Consider the following 17429-nt stretch of genomic DNA (forward strand, 5'->3'; position numbering starts at 1 on the left):
GGCGGGGAGCGTCGGGGGCGGTGTCACGTGCCGCCGGTAGCCGGCTGGAGGGCTCAGGCTGGGAACCGCCGAGGAAGGTGGGCTCCCTGCCGCCTGGGTCGGCAGCGAGCGGCCGGAGAGCTGGCCGAGTCCGCGTGCCGGCAGGTAGGAAGGGGAGCCCGGCGCGTGGGGGCGGGCGAGGGCGTCTGCGAAGCCGGCGCGGCGGGGAGTGGGAGGACGGCGCGGGGGCACGGCCCCTGACACACCGGCTGACCCGCCGACCCGTCGCGGGGAGTGAGGGCCTCTCCCGAGCCGCAGCCGCCCGACTCTTCTTTCCCGGTCGCTGCCCTGCACTTGTTCTCTCTGAGGCCCTCAGGGCAGCTGCCGGTACCATCAGCCTCCACTGGGTTGTCACGGAACAACGATGATGAGGAGTAAGAAACAGACTCATTCAGATCGGAACCTGCCAGCCCACTGCTTCTAACTGGGACCCGGGGAGGTGGCTAGATCGAATGCGGATAGGTTTTTAAGCCACGAACGGTCATTGTAAGACCCCAGAGGGTTCCAGAATTAATCCTTTCCCCAGATTTTGATGTGTAGTCTAGTAGAGCGCTCTCTCTCATTCTTTTTACCGGTGGAGGTATGAGGCTCTTGCTTAGCGTCCTTAGGTTAAATTGTACTTCCCAGTTAAGCTAATGCACATTACTACTTCATGTGTTTATGCGATTAATAAACCCAGCTCTTCTGTTCATTTCCCTCTTCTCAGCCCTCAATTTTTTCCTCTTTTTGGTTTCCATATTGCTGGTTCTGCACTCGCCCGACGGATGGTTCTTACAAAGTGTCTTTTACTCATTAAAATGTTTTTACAATTTTTTTTTAATTTTTAAAATTCTTTATTCAAGTATAATTGACATGGAAGGTAGCATTAATTTCAGGTGTGCAACATAAGGATTCCACAATTCTGTGCATTACTCAGTGCGCATCACTGTATGTGTACTTGATCCCCTTCACCTATTTCCCGCATCTGCCCATTCACCTTCTCCCTGACAACCGCCAGTTCTTTATATTTAATAGTCTGGTTTTCTTTGTTTTTTTTTTGTTTGTTTGTTTGTTTCTTAAATTCCACATATGAGTGAAATCTTACCATATTTGTCTTTGATTTATTTCGCTTGCCATTATAATCTCTAGATCCATCCATGTTGTTGCAAATGGCAAGATTCCATTCTTTTTTTTTAATTTTTAAAAAGATTTTTATTTATTTATTTGACAGAGATCACAAGTAGGCAGAGAGGCAGGCAGAGAGAGAGGGGGACGCAGGCTCCCTGCTGAGCAGAGAGCCCGATGGGGGCTCAATCCCAGGACCCTGAGATCATGACCTGAGCCCAAGGCAGAGGCTTAACCCACTGAGCCACCCAGGTGCCCCTTGAGGAACTTTTGTACTATTTTCCACAGTGGCTGTACCAGCTTGCATTTCCACCAACAGTGCACAAAGGTTTCTTTTTTTCCACATCCTCCTCAGCACTTATTATTTCCCAGTATCTTTTCTTTCCTTTTTTTTTTTTTTTAACCCCCTTGCAAGCATTCTCCTCCCGAACATTTCATTGACCCTCCACTCTTGTGCCCCATGTGCTGGCGTGAGGCCCACACATGAATCACCTGTGAGTAATCTAAGCCCCTCCTCTTAAACTGAGCAAGTTATCTTTCACCATTACTTCAAAACCTGCTTTTCTTACTGTGTTTCTCTGAATCCGGATTTAAAATCTCCATCCATTTATTCAAACATTTTTGTGCACCTGGTATGTGTCAAGACACTGTTGGAGACACTGGGAATACAGTGATTAACAAGCAACCAATTACATTGGGGGTGGGGAGGAGAAAGTTAGCAAAATCAGTTAACCAGACGGTAGATGGTGATGTAATAAAGAGTGATAGGAAAGGCTTCTTTGTTTAGAGAGTGTCAGAATGGCCTTCAGAGCCCCCAAATGGTATAACTTAGGTAGGCTCTGGGGAGAAAGCTGCAAAATAATTGCAGTATTTATCTGGAAAAGTAAACTAACATAAATAGCTCAGAAGAGCTTGAGACAGAAGCTATCAAAATATAACAGTACAGCACAAGACAGTGTCGTGGTACAAGACAGAACAACGGAACAGAATAAACATCCCAGAAACAAAACAGAGAAATGTGTGTGCCTATGTGTACGCATACATACATGCGTTTATAAGGTAAGGGAAGAGATCACAAATCAGAGGGAAAGGGAAGTATTAATAAATGGTGAAAAAATGGCCTTCAGAAGGATTTGTAAATTTAAAAAAAACTATGTATCAGCAATAACTAACTGGGAATTTTAAATTTAAAAAAACAGGTACTGTTTGTAGCAGTGTTCAAAACTAAAGGTATCTAGAAACAGATCACAGGGCGCCTGGGTGGCTCAGGGGGTTAAGCCTCTGCCTTCGGCTCAGGTCATGATCCCAGGGTCCTGGGATCGAGCCCCGCATCGGGCTCCCTGCTTAGCGGGGAGTCTGCGTCCCCTCTCTCTCTGCCTACTTGTAAATAAATAAATAAATAAAATCTTAAAAGAAACAGATCACACTGAAGCTGTATAGTCCCCTAGGGAGGAAGTTGTAATGTTCTACTGAAACACATAACAGAAAACCCAAGTAAATGAAGAGATACACTGTATGCATGGATGGGAACACTCAATGTCCTAAAGATGTCAGTTTTCCCCAATTCTGCAAATTCAGTACAATTCAGTTAAAATTGTACATCATTTTTCATGGAACTTGACTAAGGACTAAGAACAGCCAAGTCAATTTTGAAAGAAAATCAAATGAAGTCCCTTATCAAAACTTAACTTGAAGAGGGTGAGGGAAAGCAAGGAATCGGGCAACACTTCAGTGTTTTCCTTGAGCTGCAAGATAGATCAGTTCTCATTTATAACCCAAAACCATTTGCCATTTGGTCGCAGTGGGGAGGATGAGTAGAGCAAGATTTTAGGGAGAAAAAAAAAACCAGTGTTTTGGACAGTTAAATTTGAAAGACCTGTTGGACATCAAAGTGGAAATGTTCCGGTAGTTGTTAGACAGATGAGTCTGAAAAGAGTCTGGCTGAAGCTGCAACTCTGGGGTCACTGGCATATAGATAGTTAAAACTGTGATGGCTTAGAGTTAGGTTTGGCTAAATTACAAAGAGAACAGATGATGATAATGCCTTAACTCTGCATAAGATTCCGTAGCTAGGCAGGCCGTAGCTGGCAGCAGCAGCTCCATGATCATCAGGGCCTTGGGCTCCTCTTCCTTGCTGTTCTGCCTCCTTTAGCATGCTACCTCGTGGCTGAGATGGCTGCTTTAAGTCCAGCTGTCACCTGCTCATAGCAAGAGGGAAAAGGGAAAGGTGAAGAAAGGCACATACTCTTCTTTTTAAAAATAATATATAATGCATTATTTATTTCAGGGGTACAGGTCTGTGATTCATCAGTCTTACACAATTCACAGCACTCACCATAGCACATACCCTCCCCAATGTCCGTCACCCTGCCACCCCATCCCTCCCACCCCTCTCTACTCCATCAGCCTGCAGTTTGTTTCCTGAGACCAAGAGTCTCTTAAGGTTTGTCCCCCTCTCTGGTTTTGTCTTGTTTCATTTTTCCCCTCCCTTTCCTTATGATCCTCTGTCTTGTTTCTCAAATTCCTCAAGTCAGAAATCATATGATAATTGTCCCTTTCTGATTTATTTTGCTTAGCACAATACCCTCTAGTTTCATCCACATTGTTGCAAATGGCAAGATTTCGCGGTCTTTTTGATGGCTGCATAATATTCCATTGTATATGTATACCACATCTTTATCCATTCATCTGTTGATGGACATCGAGGCTCTTTCCATAGTTTGGCTATTGTGGACATTGCTGCTATAAACATTCGGGTGCACATGCCCCTTCGGGTCACTACATTTGTATCTTTAGGGTAAATACCCAATAGTGCAGTTGCTGGGTCTTAGGGTAGCTCTATTTTATACTCTTTGAGGAACCTCCATACTGTTTCCCATACTGCACCAGCTTGCATTCCCACCAACAGTGTAGGAGAGCCCCCCTTTCTCCGCATCCTCGCCAACACCTGTTGTTTCCTGACTTGTTAATTTTAGCCATTCTGACTGGTGTGAGGTGGCATCTCACTGTGGTTTTGATTTGTATTTCCCTGATGCTGAGTGATGTCGAGCCCTTTTCCAGGTGTCTGTTGGAAAGGCACATAGTCTTAAGGACACTTCTAAGAAGTTGCATGTAACATCCACTGAGAGCCCATTAGCTGGTTTCTAATCAGTGGTCACAATTAAGTAGAGGGAAAGATAGATAATGTAGCCTTTATTCAGTTATCTGTGTGCCCAACTACAATTCAGGGTTTTTTTGTTGTTGTTTGTTTGTTTGTTTGGTTGGTTGGTTGATTTTAGTAAGAATGAAGAGGGAATAGGATATTTAGTTCCAGTTTGGTTTCTTCTCCAACCAGGGCAATGAAGCTACCATTGTAAAAGCTCTGGTGACTTCCTTGTTGTTAAATTTAATGGAATTTTTGAGCATTTGTTTCATTTGGTTTTAATCTCTCCATTTTGACTTTCTGTGTCCTCAGAATTTCTCCGCTGTTCTCCACTTAAAACCATATTTAATGCAATCACAATAAACTCCATATTTAATGCAATCACAATAATAATGCCAAAGGCTTTTTTTAAAAATAGAAATTGACAAGCTGACTTTAAAATTATATGAATGTGCCAAAGACCTAGAATAGTCGATCTTGAAAAGGAAGAGCAAAACCAGAGAACTTGTACTACCGAGCTTAAAGATTTATTATAGAACTCTAGTGATCAAGAAGGTATGGTATTTATATAAGGATAAACAAATGGATCAATGAAATGGAATAGAGTCCAGAGATATGCCCATGCATATAGAGCCAACTGATTTTCAAACAAAGCACCAGTTTAGTGAGGAAAGTAAAATGTTGTTGTTGTTGTTGTTTTTTAAAGATTTTATATATTTATTTACAGACAGAGATCACAAGTAGGCAGAGAGGCAGGCAGAGAGAGGGGGAAGCAGGCTTCCCGCCAAGCAGAGAGCCCGATATGGGACTCGATCCCAGGACCCCGAGATCATGACCCGAGCCGAAGGCAGAAGCTTTAACCCACTGAGCCACTCAGGTGCCCCAAAAGTAAAATGTTTTCAACAAATAATGCTGAACTATTGGATATCCATATGGGGGAAAAATGAAACCATTTCACCCAATATACAAAAATTAATTTGAGATGGATCAAAGACCTAAAAGTAAAAGATAAAACAAACTTGTAGGAGAATTTCTGTGACTTTGAAGTAGGCAGCAATATCTGAGACAGGACACAGAATGCAATAACGATGAAAGGAAAAAATCTGATAAAAGAGACGTTATGAAAATAAAACTTGTGTTCATCAAAAGGTGCCTTTAAGAAAGTGAATAGACAGGTCACAGAAGAGGAGATGATATTTGCAGTATATATTGTACGTATATCTGATAAAGAATTTGTTTCTGGAATGAAAGAAAGTAACTCATTCGAAACAGCAATAATCCAAGTTAAAAATGAGTAAAAGAACAGACACTTCACCCACCAATCAATGTAAATGGCCAACATGAATATGAAAAAGTGCTCAGCATCATTAGTTTCCAGGGACTTGCAAATTAAAAACACAAGGGGGGATACTCTGCTAACATGGCTAAAACCAGAAAGGCTAATAGCTCCAATATCAGTGAGGATGTGGAACAGCTGGAAGTCTCCTACTCCTTCATTATTGGTTGCAGTGTGAAATGTACAATCATGTTGGAAAAATATCTGGCAGCATCTTATAAAGTTAAACATATACCTGCCTTATGACCTGGCAATTCCACTCCTAGGTATTTACCTAAGATCAATGAAAAATGAAAACATAGGTCTACAAGAAGTGTTATATCAGAACGCTTATAGTAGCTTATGGTAGGCAGAATACTGGCCCTTCATAGATATCCGTGCCCAAATCCCTGGAGCCTGTGAATGTTACGTTGTATGGCAAAAAAAAAAGGACTTTGCAGATGGAAAGTTCTAGAACTTAAGCTAGGGAGATTATTTTAGATTATCTGACAGGGCGTAATACCACATGAGTTCTTAAAAGTGGAATAGGAAAGCAGAAGTGTCAGAGATAAGGCAATGTGAAAAGGATAAACTATTGCCAGTTCTGAACTGTAGAGTGCTACCTACAGAGATCCAAGGGTGGCAGGCAGACAACAGCTAGCAAGGAAACAAGGGTTTCAGTCTGACAGCTGCGTGGAACTGAATCCTGCCAACAGCCTCAGTGAGTGTGCAAGTGCATTCTCCCCTAGAGCTTTCAGTAAGTAACGCAGCCCTGGAACACCTTGGTTTCAGCCTCCTGAGAGTGAAAACAAATCCAATCTAAAGTAGTTCCTGAGAATCTGCATTTTAACAATCTGATAATCCTAAAATGACATTTGGATAAGCTCTTTTTTATATATATACCGTTCTTCAATAAATTCACCCCAACAAATGGTTTCAATTAATAGTATGTGCTAATGACTCATAAGTCTATCTAGCTTAGACCTGTCTGCTGAACTGAGATAATTTAATGGACATCTTTACATGAATATTTTATAGGAACCTTAATCTCACCATGTTGAAATTGGGAATTCATCCTTCTTCTCAAATCAATTTCCATTCCTGTATTTCCCTATTTTGGTAAATATTAACCTGTATATACCCCTGCATACCCCAGTATTCCGAACCAGAAACTGGGAACCATAACCATCTCCTCCCTGGTATTCATTATTCTCCACCTTTTTCAAGTGATTATTAGATTCTCTTCTGTTAATAATTACTTAATCTGTTTTTTCATCATTCTCAGAGCCACTGTTTTAAATCAAGTACATGTTTCTTTTTGATGATCATTAAATGCCTTCGCAGTAGTTTTCCCCACTGCTGCTTTGGCTTTCCTCCAGCCTATTTTCAATCTTGTCAAGTTTGAAAAAAAATTTTTACCGTGTTACTCCATTTCTTAAGGTTAATCTCCCAACAGCTTTCCATAACTCAAGGTAAACTTCAGACACCTTAATTTAGCTGAAAAGGACTTTGATGATCTGATTAGCCCCTGCCTTCACTATTCCTGTTTTAGTAATCAACAGAATGAGCTGACATAAAATCAGTAAGGAGAAAATCTGAAAAACGCTACCAACCAATTTGATCTAATAGACTTTTGTAGAGCCCTCTGCCCCCAAACAAACCAGAATATACATTCTTTTCAAGTGCATGTGGATCATTCACCAAGACAGACCATATTCTGTGCCATAAAACTACCAAGTTTTTCAAGAATTGAAAATATACAAAGCCTGTTCTCCAACCACAATGAAATTAAGCTAAAAATCAACAGACATATTTGGAAATTACCAAATACTTGGAAATTAACACACTTCTAAATATTCCATGGGTTGAAATGGAAGTCACAATATAATTAGAAAAAAATATATATTTTTTTTATATATTTTATTTGACAGAGAGAAATCACAACTAGGCAGAGAGGCAGGCGGAGAGAGAGGAGGAAGCAGGCTCCCTGCGGAGCAGAGAGCCCGATGTGGGGCTCAATCCCAGGACCCTGGGATCATGACCTGAGTCGAAGGCAGATTTAACCCACTGAGCTACCCAGGCACCCCTAGAAAATATATTTTTTGAAGATTTTATTTATTTGATAGAGCATGAGTGGTGTGAGGGGCAGAGGAGGAGGGATAGGAAAAGGCAGACTCTCCTCTGAGCAGGGATTCTCAGCGTGGGTGGGGCTTGATCCCAGGACCCTGAGATTGTGATCTGAGCCACTCAGACACCCCAGAAGATATTTTTAATTGAATGAAAGGGAAATAATAGTATATCCAAACTTGAAGGATGCAGCCAAGCAGCACTTGAGAAGTTTTTAGTGTTAAATAGTGACAGAAAAGAAAGAACCTTAAATCAGTGATTTAAGCTTCAGTTTTAAGATGCTTGGGGGTGGGGGGATGAGCCTGGGTGGCTCAGTCATTAAGCGTCTGCCTTCGACTCAGGTCATGATCCCAGAGTCCTGGGATTGAGCCCTGCATAGGGCTTCCTGCTCAGTGGAAGCCTGCTTCTTCCTCTCTCACTCCCCCTGCTTGTGTTCCCTCTCTCCATGTCAAATAAATAAATAAAATCTTAAAAAAAAAAAAGATGCTTGAGAGGGAAGAGGTATTTGAAATCAAAACAAGCAGAGAACAGAGACTAATAAAAGTCAATAAAACAGAAATAAAGGTAAATAAAGCACAGATCAATGAGATTGATAATAGAAAAACAAGGTAATTCAATGACACTAAAAGCTGCTGCTTTGAAAATGTCAATAAAATTGATAAACCTCTAGCCGTATAGGATAAGAAAAAAAGAGAAGACAAAAATTGCCAAAATCAGGAATAAAAGAGAAGGCCTCATTTTAGATACTAAGACCTTAAAAAGATCATACAGGAATATTTATTAAAACCTTTTAGGGAGCAAAGAATACCAGTTCTACATAAAATTTTCCAAACGGAATACTTAATAACTTATTTTATAAGACCAACATTACCTTCATGGGAAAATGAAAGATCTCACCAAAAAAACCCTAGAGATTAATATCTGTCATGAACATGGACACAAAAATCCCTAACAAAATACTAGCAAATAAAATATATCTAATGTATCTTTATTTCAATTTATTCTTAAAATATTAATGTAACATTAACTACAGAAAATCACATGTTCACTTTAATAGATGCACAAAATGCTTTTGTCAAAATTCAGCAATTTAGGAATAGAAGGGAATGTCCACAAATAGATAAAGGACATCTACAAAAAAGTCTTCAGCTAACATCATCCTTAAGATGAAAGACAGAGAGATCCTCCCAAGATCAGGAACAATATAAGGATATCTACTTTCACTACTCCTGTTCAGTATTTTACTGGAGGTCCTACCCCATCAAATAAAGCAAGATTAAGAAATAGAAGACATATAGATTGGAAAAGAAGAAATTGAACTGTTTCTATTCACAGGGATTATAACTGGATATGTAGAAATCCTAAATAGTCACCACCCTAAAAAAAATAAAAGTCCCAGAATTAGTGAGTTGAGTTAGCAAGGTCACAAGATATAAGGAAATACACAGAATCAATCATTTTCATATATTAACAAAGAACAATTGGACATTGAAATTAAAAAAGAAAAAATCCTGAAAGTATTATCTACAGTTGTACCAAAACCCAGGAAATACTTTGGTATAAAATTTTTTTAAATACCTGGCAGTGTTTGTATGCTGGAAATGATCAAACATAGGTGCCAAAAAAAAAAAAAAAAAAAAAAAGACAGAACAAATGGAGAGGTAATCCATGTTCATGGATTGGAAGACTCAGTATTGATCACAAACTCAGGAGAATTATTTTTGTAGAAATAAGATGATTCTAAAATTTATATGGAAAGACAAACTAGGATAGCAAAAACAATTTTCTAAATGAACAGCCAAGTTCAAGAAACATTACTTAATTTTAAGATTATTATAAATCTCTAATAATCAGGACAGTGTGGCATTGGAAAAGATTGGGTCAACATATAAATTAATGAAATAGTATGTAGTAGTAGACATGTATACACATGGTCAATTTGGGGGGCAAAGATGCAAAGGGAATTAAATGAGGAAATGGTAGTCTTTTCAACAAATGATTCTGAAACAATTGCATATTTGTGTGCAAAAAAGGGGAAAAAAAGAACCCTGATCAATACTCTTCACCCTATACAAAAATTCACTTAGAATAGATCATAAATCGAAATGTAAAAACCTAAAACTATTAATCTTATAGAGAAAGGTATAGGAAAATATCTTGGTGATCTTGTGTTAGGCAAAGATTTCTTTTTTGCAATAGCAAAAGCTTGATCCAAAAAGTAAAAATTAATTGATTTGACTTTATCAAAATCATGAACTTTTGCTTTCTCTTTTTAATTTTTAATTTTTAAGGATTTTATTTATCCATTTGAAAGAGACAGAATACAAGCAGGGGGAGAGGCAGATGAAGAGAGAGAAGCAGATTCCCCATGGAGTTGGGAGCCCAGTTTGGGGTTCGATCCCAGGACCTGGAGATCATGACCAGAGCCAAAAACAGATGCTTAACCATCTGAGCCACTCAGGCACCCCAGAAAACTTTTGTTTTCTAAAAACACAGTTAAGACAATGAAAAGGCAAGCCATAGATTGGAAGAAAATATTTGTAAATTATAAATCTAATGATGTTTTTTACCCAGAACATATAAAGTATTTCTAAAACTCAATAAGAAAACAAACAGCCTTATTAAAAATGGATAAAAGATTTCAACAGACTCTTCACCAAAGAATAGAGATGGGAGATACAAAATATGGAAAGAACTCAGATGTCCATTGACAAATGAATGGATAAAGAAGATGTGGCACATATATACTGTGGAATATTACTCAACCACCAAAAAGAATGAAATCTTGCCATTTGCACTGAGGTGGATAGAACTAGAGAGTATTATGCTAAGAGAAATAAGTCAGAGAAAGACAAATACCATCTGATTTCACTATATAAGAAACAAAACAGATGGACATAGGGGAAGGGAAGGAAAAATAAAATGAGGTAAAAACAGAGAGGGTTGGGGCGCCTGGGTGGCTCAGTGGGTTGGGCTGCTGCCTTCGGCTCAGGTCATGAACTCGGGGTCCTGGGATCGAGTCCCCCATCGGGCTCTCTGCTCAGCAGGGAGCCTGCTTCCCTCTCTCTCTCTCTCTCTGCCTGCCTCTCTACTTGTGATCTCTCTCTGTCAAATAAACAAAAAATAAAAAAAACAAAACAAAACAAAAAAACAGAGAGGGAGGCAAACCGTAAGAGTGCTCACTCTAGAAAGAGTGAATAAATCTAGAAGATTTGTTTTTAAAGATGTTACCTCATTGATGTAAGTTTAGACAAACAGGTCAGTTGTGCAAAAATTGTCCAGAAATGAACCCTAGGTAGGTTCGACCTCGGCATATGGAGGACTCTTCTAATCACTGAGGAAACTATGGTTTGGAAATAAATGGTCTTGGGATGTTTGATTTTACGAATATGATTATTTGATTTTAGACATTCTGGGTTTTAGGTGTTTGTGGTCCTTCAAAGCGGAAGTGTTCATTAGGCGGTTGAATGTGTGCACGTGCAGCTTAGCAGACAGACCTGGGCTAGTTGTAGAAATCTGGGAATCACAAGCTTATGGTAAAGCTTTTTTTTTTTTTTAAAGATTTTATTTATTTATTTGACAGATAGAGATCACAAGTAGGGAGAGAGGCAGGCATAGAGAGAGAGAGAGGAGGAAGCAGGCTCCCTGCCAAGCAGAAAGCCCAATGCGGGGCTCGATCCCAGAACCCTAGGATCATGACCTGAGCGAAAGGCAGAGGCTTTAACCCACTGAGCCACCCAGGCGCCCCTATGGTAGAGCTTTTTGAGGAAAAAACTGAAATTACTCAGCCAGAGAGTGTAGCCCGAGAGAAAAAGAGGAGAGTAGATGGAAGCCTCTGGAACACTAATATTTAAGGACCCGGTGGAGACAGCAGAGCCACCTGCAGCCCAGTGAGGGCAGGGGCTCTGCGGTCTCATTCACATCTCAGGTTTACATCCCCGACAGATGATAGGTGCTCAACGAGTGTTTGTTGAACGAGTAATGGGATGTAGCAGCCAGACCTGTGAGAGTAAAACTAGAAGACAGGGAGTCATAGTAGCGAGAGAAAGAGAGAGAAATGAAATGCTTCAGAAAAAGCAAAAGAGGGGCGCCTGGGTGGCTCAGTGGGTTAAAGCCTCTGCCTTCGGCTCAGGTCATGTTCTCAGGATCCTGGGATCGAACCCCGCATCAGGCTCTCTGCTCAGCCTGCTTCCTTCCTCTCTGCCTGCCTCTCTACCTACTTGTGATCTCTGCTTGTCAAATAAATAAATAAAATCTTTAAAAGAAAAAGCAAAAGGATAACTGAACAGTGAATTTAGGAACAAAGATGTCACTTACTGGTGACCTTAAGGGGTGCTGTCAGCGCTAGAGGGGGACAGTGGAGAAAGCGTCTTAGGAAGGAAGGCCAGACAAGAGGCACTTGGATTGAGGAAGGGTTTTCCGCCCCAGTCATTTGTTTTTTGTTTTGTTTTTGTGTTTTGATGGGAGAACATTGGAAATCCAGGATTTAGGGAGGAGGAATAGAGAGCTGAAAGGAAGGGAGTGAAGATTAAGAAGAGAAAAGCAGCTAATTAATGAATCAGGGTCCCTGTGGAAGTGAGAGAGATGAGACCTAGAATACGATTTCCCCTTGGAAAGGGAATAAGATCTTTTCCTCAGAAACTGGGAAGAACAATGGAGGAGAAGATCCATTTGCAATCTGGACAAGGCAGTGTAGACGAATATAGATGAATACACATTTGCAGGCCGGGATGGATTTACCAGGGACTTACGAACCTTATGCTTTGGGTGATGCCTTACTTGCATGGGCCCCTCTGAGTGCTACGAGTTACTAGGAGTTTTAATGTCCTGGGGGAGAGGGAATGCCACATTGTAATCCAGAAACATTTCTATACGAGTATTTCTGACACATTGTCTAACGGAATCTCAGAAGAAAGGGATCAAAATTTCTAAGACTCCACTCACTTATTGTGATATCTTTTCTTATCCTAGATAACTTTCATTTTAGCACTAATTTGGTATTTGTGATTTTGTGTGTGTGTGTGTGTTTTAAAGAGTCCCCCACCCCCTTGAAAAAATGTTAAGCCCCTTGATACCTGGATATATCTTTGCTTGTAGGTAAGGGGGCAGAGATTGAGGGAGTTCCTAGTTTTAACTTTCTCAGTCAAATAAAAGACAAGATCATTTGAGAGGATGGACTTAGGGAGAAGGCTTAGAAGGGTTTGTGGGTCATTTAGAGCAGTCTTTGTGGGGGTGAGGGGAGAGCTGATTAAGAACAGCAGAAATGAGTCTGAGAGCCCACTCCCAATTTGTCTTTTATTCTCCCTGAACCATTCCCTAACCCCCCCCAGCCCCTTCCCTGCACCCCATTTTGGCTGTCAGTGTAGAAACAAAGAAAGCACATGTTTCAGGTTAGGGTTGCAGGCTACTAGAAAGAGGAGGGGTCTAGGGGCACCTGGGTGGTGTAGTCAGCTGAAGCATCCAACTCTTAGTTTCTGCTCAGGTCTGATCTCAGGGTCACGGGATCAGGCCCACATCAGGTTCTGTGCTCAGTGTAGAGTCTCCTTAAGTTTCTGTCTCTAAAATAAATAAATCTTAAAAAGGAAGAAAAAGGGGGGGTGTAGTACTGTTGAGGAAGGACACAGAGAGTGATGTGTAGGGAGGAAGGACATGTGTAGGGAGGAAGGAGGAAAGACTGGCTGCGCACTCCCAGGCAAGTACGGGAGGGAAGGTTAGTTGGGGCTGGAGAGCCGAGAAACCATCAACACTCTGAGGGAGTGGAGGGAGAATCAGCGATGGAGCAGTTCATTCTGGAGAGAGCAGCAAGGGGCAGTGATGTCGTCTGAGGAAACCAAGAAGGAAATAAGGTGAGGACATATTGCCAGTAGACTTAGCTTTATTCCGAGGATTTAGTAGGAAGAAAGCCTGCTGGGGTGGTGGTGGTGGGGTAGTATGTAAGTTAACAGTGAAGTTTTTTAGGCCAGAGAAGTAATAGCAAAGAGTATTTGTATAATGTTTTGTAGTTGATTGCTTTTGTAGTGTCAGGATTGAAAGAAGCAATAGGTAGTTTTGGTTGGCATTTTTGTTTTCCTTAAATTGTCATGTAGTAATGAAATTGCAAATCTGTACACAAACTCAAAGTAGTTTATGTTGCATTCTGCCCTGGTTTCCTGAGCATCTGCTTCATTGCAGTCTTTACAACATTTTTACAACATCCTTGTGTCTCACAGAGAAGTAGTAGCAACCCACTAAACAAGGGATAAAATAAGAAACAATGACCTTTAAAGTTTACCTCTGCCTAAACCAGTTTGCTTAGTCATTAATTGATGTGCTGGAATTACAAGAAAAAATGTAAAAGCTTTTTATTTTGTGTTCTCTCTCTTTCTCTCTCTCTCTCTCTTTTTTTTTTCAGTAGGCACCACGCCTAATGTGGAGCCTAACTCAGGGCTTGAACTCCCGACCCTGAGGTCAAGACCTGAGATGAGATCAAGAGTCGGATGCTTAACTGACTGAGCCACCCAGGTACCCCTATTTTGTGCTGTCTCTAACAGATACTTCTTCTTTTTTTTTTTTTTTAAAGATTTTATTTATTTATTTGACAGAGAGAGGTCACAAGTAGGCAGAGAGGCAGGCAGAGAGAGAGAGGGAGAAACAGGCTCCCCACTGAGCAGAGAGCCCGACGCGGGGCTCGATCCCAGGACCCTGAGATCATGACCTGAGCCGAAGGCAGAGGCTCAAACCACTGAGCCACCCAGGCGCCCCTCTAACAGATACTTCTTATCTATCTATCTATCTATCTGTCTCTATAGATATCTATCTCTCTATATATCTATATATCTATATATAGAGAGATATATATCTAGATATATATCTCTCTATAGATAGATAGAGACAGATAGATATATACCAAGTAATTTCCCCTTATTTGTATAAAGCTGCTAGAACTTTTAATATGTTGAATCAAAAGACCTTTTCTCGCGTGAATCCCTCAGTGTGCTTTTCTTCTTTTCCTTTATAGCAAAAACGAAAGAAGTCTTTTCCAAAGACAGTCTGATACGATTCTAGAATACTGAGTTGTTCTAGAAACAGTTGCATCATATTTCGACCATCAATACTCAGTCGATGAAGTTAGTTGAGCCACAGTTCTCCTTCTCTGATAGGATGCCGACAGTGAACAAAGATTTTAAACCATGCTGAGTACCATCCTGAGGGAGCTGGAGGAGAGCTAAATACTTCCATGGGTTCTAAGTATGTCTTCCATTTTGAGCGCCTTTCATTTCTGTAGGGCCTTCAGTCATCAAAGGTAAATATAAATATCTATTTTTTGTATGCATATAAATATTTTAAAAGATATTGAAAAATTTTTAAATTCTGTATTGACATTTTGATTAATAATTTGTGTTTTTCTGCTTCCTAACAATCATTGTTCACAGTTGGACTCAGTTGAAGAATAATCACAAAGTACTAACAAAATACTATTCTAGTATGTCTTTCTTAAGGATGGAATTTCTTTTTTTTTTTTTTTTTTAAGATTTTATTTATTTATTTGACAGAGAGAGAGATCACAAGTAGGCAGAGAGGCAGGCAGAGAGAGAGGAGGAAGCAGGCTCTGAGATCATGACCTGAGCCGAAGGCAGCAGGCAGCGGCTTAATCCACTGAGCCACCCAGGCGCCCCTGGAATTTCTTTTTTAATGGAAAAGTTTTCTTCCTGGTCTTGAAAAATCTAACTCTATAGGCAATCCACTGTGATTGTGGCATGTTCTTATAGTTAAATGTTGTTAATTAACTGCCAAGTTAAATTTGTTTTAATTGTTTTAAATACACAGAATGTCCCTGGCTGCTTATTGTGTCATCTGTTGCAGAAGAATAGGAACCTTAACTCCTCCGCCCAAAAGTACCACATACCGGAGAGATATCAGTGAGTACAGTTTAAACAGTGTTTCTTAAAGAAACATTGCTAGAATGGTGGCTGAGTTTTCTACGTGGTCTCCCCCCAAATTTACTTAATCCATGATAAATCTCAGATTTGTTCTGTCTTTTTTTTTTTTTTAAAGATTTTATTTATTTATTTGACAGACAGAGATCACAAGTGGGCAGAGTGGCAGGCAGAGAGAGAGGAGGAAGCAGTCTCCCTGCTAAGCAGAGAGCCCGATGTGGGGCTCGATCCCAGGACCCTGGGATCATGACCTGAGCTGAAGGCAGAGGCTTTAACCCACTGAGCCATCCAGGCGCCCTTGTTTCTGTCTTTTCTGTACCATTGGTGTACCCTAAATTTGTAGGACCAGAGCCACGAATACTCCTTTTTCTTGGGAATCTTTTTCCTCCCCTGTTTCTTGTCAGATTCAGGCTCATCCTTTCAAACTCACGTATCACTACACTCTCATTATTAAGTTTCTGCAAAACAAGGAGGCGGGCACATGTATTAGGTTCTGGGAAGTCAGCAGTGAGCAGAAATGTTGTGCTTGTCCGATGGGAGGTTGGGATCTAGTGCTGGTCTGCTATCTTTATTTTTTTTTAATTTTTAAAAATTTTTTAAAGATTTTATTTATTTATTTATTTGACAGACAGAGATCACAAGTAGACAGAGAGGCAGGCAGAGAGAGAGAGAGGGAAGCAGGCTCGCTGCTGAGCAGAGAGCCTGATGCGGGACTTGATCCCAGGACCCTGAGATCATGACCTGAGCCGAAGGCAGCGGCTTAACCCACTGAGCCACCCAGGCGCCCCTATCTTTATTTGTTAATCTTTATTTACCTTATTTATTATTGTTCTTCATTTGTAAAAGAGAAGATAGGCCTAGATCACCTTTCATTCATTTGGCAAATTATTTATTTACTATCTACTATGTGCCAGGTACCATTCTAGGCCCTGAGGATACAATATGGATTAAGACAAAGTCCCTGTTTTCATGGAGTTTCTGTTTGTTCTTTAAGATAAATCTTTTTTTTAGGATAGATCCTTTTCATGTAGAAAATTCTATGATTTTGTATTTTAAATATAAAAAGGGGTAGGGACATAGAAGGGAGCTTTTCTTCTCTCATCATTCTTAAAGAATGAAGAGCAGAATTTACTTTAGGATGGGAGAGTAGTGGATTTACTTTAGAGAGGAGAAAGGCTGTGAGACTGTATTCTCTTCCCAGGACCCAGTGAAAAAGAAGCATAACAAGTGGTAGCAGGAGAGAGGGAAACAAGCTGCTCCCAGGGCCCGCAGGGTTGGGTGGGGTTGGGGGGGGGAGGGATACCATCTTAGAATGAAAAATAAGCTAGAGGAGTCCCACAGTCAGGAAGCTCTGGCACAACTTCTGATCTCATCCCTTCAGACCTCCTCAAACTGTCCCCTTCCCAGTTCTGGAACCACTATTAAGGTCTCAGAGTTCGGGAGGAATGTCCGTCTCCCTTGCCTGATATCTAGAAAAGTTGATTGAGTTGAGTTTCTTATCCCTCTATAGGGAGGATAAATGTGTTCTCAGTAGCCTTAAGTTGAAACTCTGACAATGGGCTACCTCTACACATCCAGTAAGTTAAAAGTTATGTAGGTTTTGCAGGCAGGTAGCAGGACCTGATGCTTACCGGTAATATATCTGTAAAGGTTGTGTTCAGGGCATGTAATAGAAACTTGCCTGCAGTGACTTAAATTAGTAAAGTTCTCATTTTTTCTTTTTAAAGCTATAGCTGTTTCCTTTTTTTTTTTTTTAGGATTTTATTTATTTATTTATTTGACAGAT

At 40.5% G+C, this 17429-nt stretch overlaps 1 protein-coding gene across 4 annotated transcripts in view; it reads left to right on the forward strand.

Annotated features, from left to right (window-relative positions):
* The first annotated feature begins 15 nt into the window (after positions 1-15).
* SERAC1 (serine active site containing 1) overlaps positions 16-17429 on the forward strand; it is a 59542-nt gene continuing 42128 nt past the window's right edge. The window contains exons 1-4 of one of the 4 annotated variants that reach the window (XM_046006509.1): positions 16-144; positions 14119-14228; positions 14725-15009; positions 15534-15625. In XM_046006509.1, coding sequence (XP_045862465.1) covers positions 14957-15009; positions 15534-15625 — 145 coding nt within the window. In that variant the 5' untranslated portion in view covers positions 16-144; positions 14119-14228; positions 14725-14956. The remainder of the gene's footprint in view (positions 145-14118; positions 14229-14724; positions 15010-15533; positions 15626-17429) is intronic. The other 3 variants (XM_046006510.1, XM_046006512.1, XM_046006511.1) reach the window with 3 other exon arrangements.

The sequence above is a fragment of the Meles meles genome, chromosome 5 (assembly GCF_922984935.1).
Source record: "Meles meles chromosome 5, mMelMel3.1 paternal haplotype, whole genome shotgun sequence".
Classification (NCBI taxonomy): domain Eukaryota; kingdom Metazoa; phylum Chordata; class Mammalia; order Carnivora; family Mustelidae; genus Meles; species Meles meles.